Consider the following 2,356-nt stretch of genomic DNA (forward strand, 5'->3'; position numbering starts at 1 on the left):
GGTTAACATGGAGTAGGCAAGACGCGAAGTTCATACTAGCAGAAAACAGCCTAAAATAAGGCTGGACGTTTTTCTATATCGGGAAACATCGTATCAACATGCAACCGCACAAAGGCACCCCCTGGCCTGCTGGCTGCTGCACACCTGCCTGTGTTTAGCTAAGCTATGGCTTGGACAAAGGATCACGCATGATTAGCCCAAACAATGCTGCTGGACATGATGCTCTAACGGTAACCGCATATTCAATAATATCACCATGAACGTACACAGTAATTTAAAACGTAGATCATATCTGGTGTTCTTTTGGGCAATTTATATTGGTGCGATTATGGCTATTTTAATTTACAAGCATGATAATTTTCTGACAAAAACAAATGAAGTGAGAAAATGGATATACCATGCTTGTCCACTAAATTTGTCATCCGGGTGAACATAATTTGCACGAGAAATGCCCGATTTGCCAATGCATAAAAATCTGACTGGATATTCAGGTCCTTTGCAACATCGCTGACCGATAAACCTCAAAAAGAGAGAAATCAATTAAGATCGACATGAAATATGTCAAGGAATTGCCCCTCACTTACAAACGCTGTTTCTGTCGCGAAATGGAAATCGCACCATGGGAGAAAGACCATGGCTGTCGCAATCACACCATGGGTGAAGAAGTTACCTTGCTCTTCATCCACCTGATGACCCCCCCATCCCACCTCCGCCAATGTCGACGCCAAAGAGCTTGACGGCGACATGGCCGGCCTCATTCTCATCGGCAGTGGCTGCGTCGGCCGCCTCGTCATTCTTGTTACTCTGTTTGTAGTCGATGAAGAGCTGCTCATCCGTGTCATTCATCACGTACGCCGACCGGGAGAACGTCACGGTGTCGCCGGCGCAGAGGCCCTTTTCCCGGACAAAGCGGCTCCAGCCCTTGGTGAGCACGTAGCTCTGGCTGCTATTCCAGTACGAGTACCGGAACCTCCACACCTTCCCTTCGCCGTCCTCGAAGTTGAGCAGCAAGCCCTTGCCGTTGCTGCCGGTGGCCGCCGCCGTCGTCGGAGGGAAGTGCTTCTCGGCGTGCTGCTTCGGAACCACCAGGCGGTTGAGCTTGCCGACGTCGCTCGGGGTCACGGCCTTCTCGAAGAGGAACTCTCGCGCCCACGCCGGCGTGGGCTGCGCGCGCCCGTGCCCGCGGCGCAGGCCCTGCCGGAGCTCGTCGGCGTAGGTGTGCTTGCGGAGCATGTCGACGATCTCGGCCTTGGAGTGGTCGGCGAGGAAGGCAAGCTCGCTCGTGGACGACGAGCTGGCCCCCTCCGCCGCCAGTGGGTGCTGGTAGTTGGTGACGGCGTCGCGGCCGCGGAAGCGGAGCGCGGCCACGTCGTAGGCGCGCGCGGCGGATTCCTCGTCCGCGAACGTGCCAAGCCACACCCGCGAGTGCTTCTCGTAGATCTGCGCGCCCCAGCGCCCGTTCGGCTGCGGCACGACGCCCTTGAAGCGCGAAGATGGCGCCGGCGCCGGCGACGACGACTCCACGGCGTCCTCGGCCCCCGATTCCGGGGAGGAGCACTCCATGCCATTGTCTATCTCGGGGTTTGTCGGCTTGCTAGACGCCATCGGTGGGGATAATTGACAAGCACTATGGTCGTTGCGTAGATGGCGGGACTTGTGTCCACTCCTCAGAATGGTTAAAAACAAGTGCTGGAAACTTGCCATTTCCGTAGGCCAAATATGATGCTTGTTTTTCATGTGTGCTTAGTTTTAATGTCCGGGAATATTTTCAAATATAGAATGTCGGAATTCTGTAAAGCTGAGTACGACGTATTTGCCCATACATCCAGGCCGAGGGAGTAGACAAGTAATTTCGAGACATCCATTTCCGAGACAAATAATTCCGAACGGAGGGAGTAGGTTTCTGAAATGGACCTCCTTAGCTGGCGAATGTCCGCGAGGAGGGGTGGCATTTGTGAATGTTTTGATGTCATTTTTAGTTGTGTGTGGGATGATAGTTTTTTCAGAATAGCGTGACATTTTCTGCCATGAAGGCTTAAAACTACCATCCTCCTAAAAAACGCCAGTCCCTCCGAAGAAACTATTAGCCCCGACACAAATAAGACTGTCATGACAAACGTTTGAAATGCCACCCCGTCGCAGCGAATGTTGGCCAGATAAGATTTTTGTTCTGAAATTATTTTCTGGACTAGTCGATTCCACATACCATGTTGCACCCGAGCATGAGACAGGATGGAGCTGTGGTAGATGGGGATGATGCAAAGCGCTGCGGCGGATGGAGGCGAGGACAAGGGATGACAAGTGCAGGTGGGGATCCCTTTTCACTTTGCGCTGCCACTCGAAATAGATCGCTGCC

General features: G+C 53.1%; 1 protein-coding gene across 1 annotated transcript; it reads right to left on the reverse strand.

The window, feature by feature from the left end:
- Positions 1–303: 303 nt before the first annotated feature.
- On the reverse strand, positions 304–1,630 carry LOC119294075 (AP2/ERF and B3 domain-containing protein Os01g0141000-like). The gene has a single exon (XM_037572340.1). It carries the CDS (start codon positions 1,603–1,605, stop codon positions 679–681), a length of 927 nt encoding a protein of 308 aa, XP_037428237.1. The 5' UTR covers positions 1,606–1,630; the 3' UTR covers positions 304–678.
- Positions 1,631–2,356: the final 726 nt, after the last annotated feature.

Source organism: Triticum dicoccoides, chromosome 4B (genome assembly GCF_002162155.2).
Source record: "Triticum dicoccoides isolate Atlit2015 ecotype Zavitan chromosome 4B, WEW_v2.0, whole genome shotgun sequence".
Taxonomy (NCBI): Eukaryota; Viridiplantae; Streptophyta; class Magnoliopsida; order Poales; family Poaceae; genus Triticum; species Triticum dicoccoides.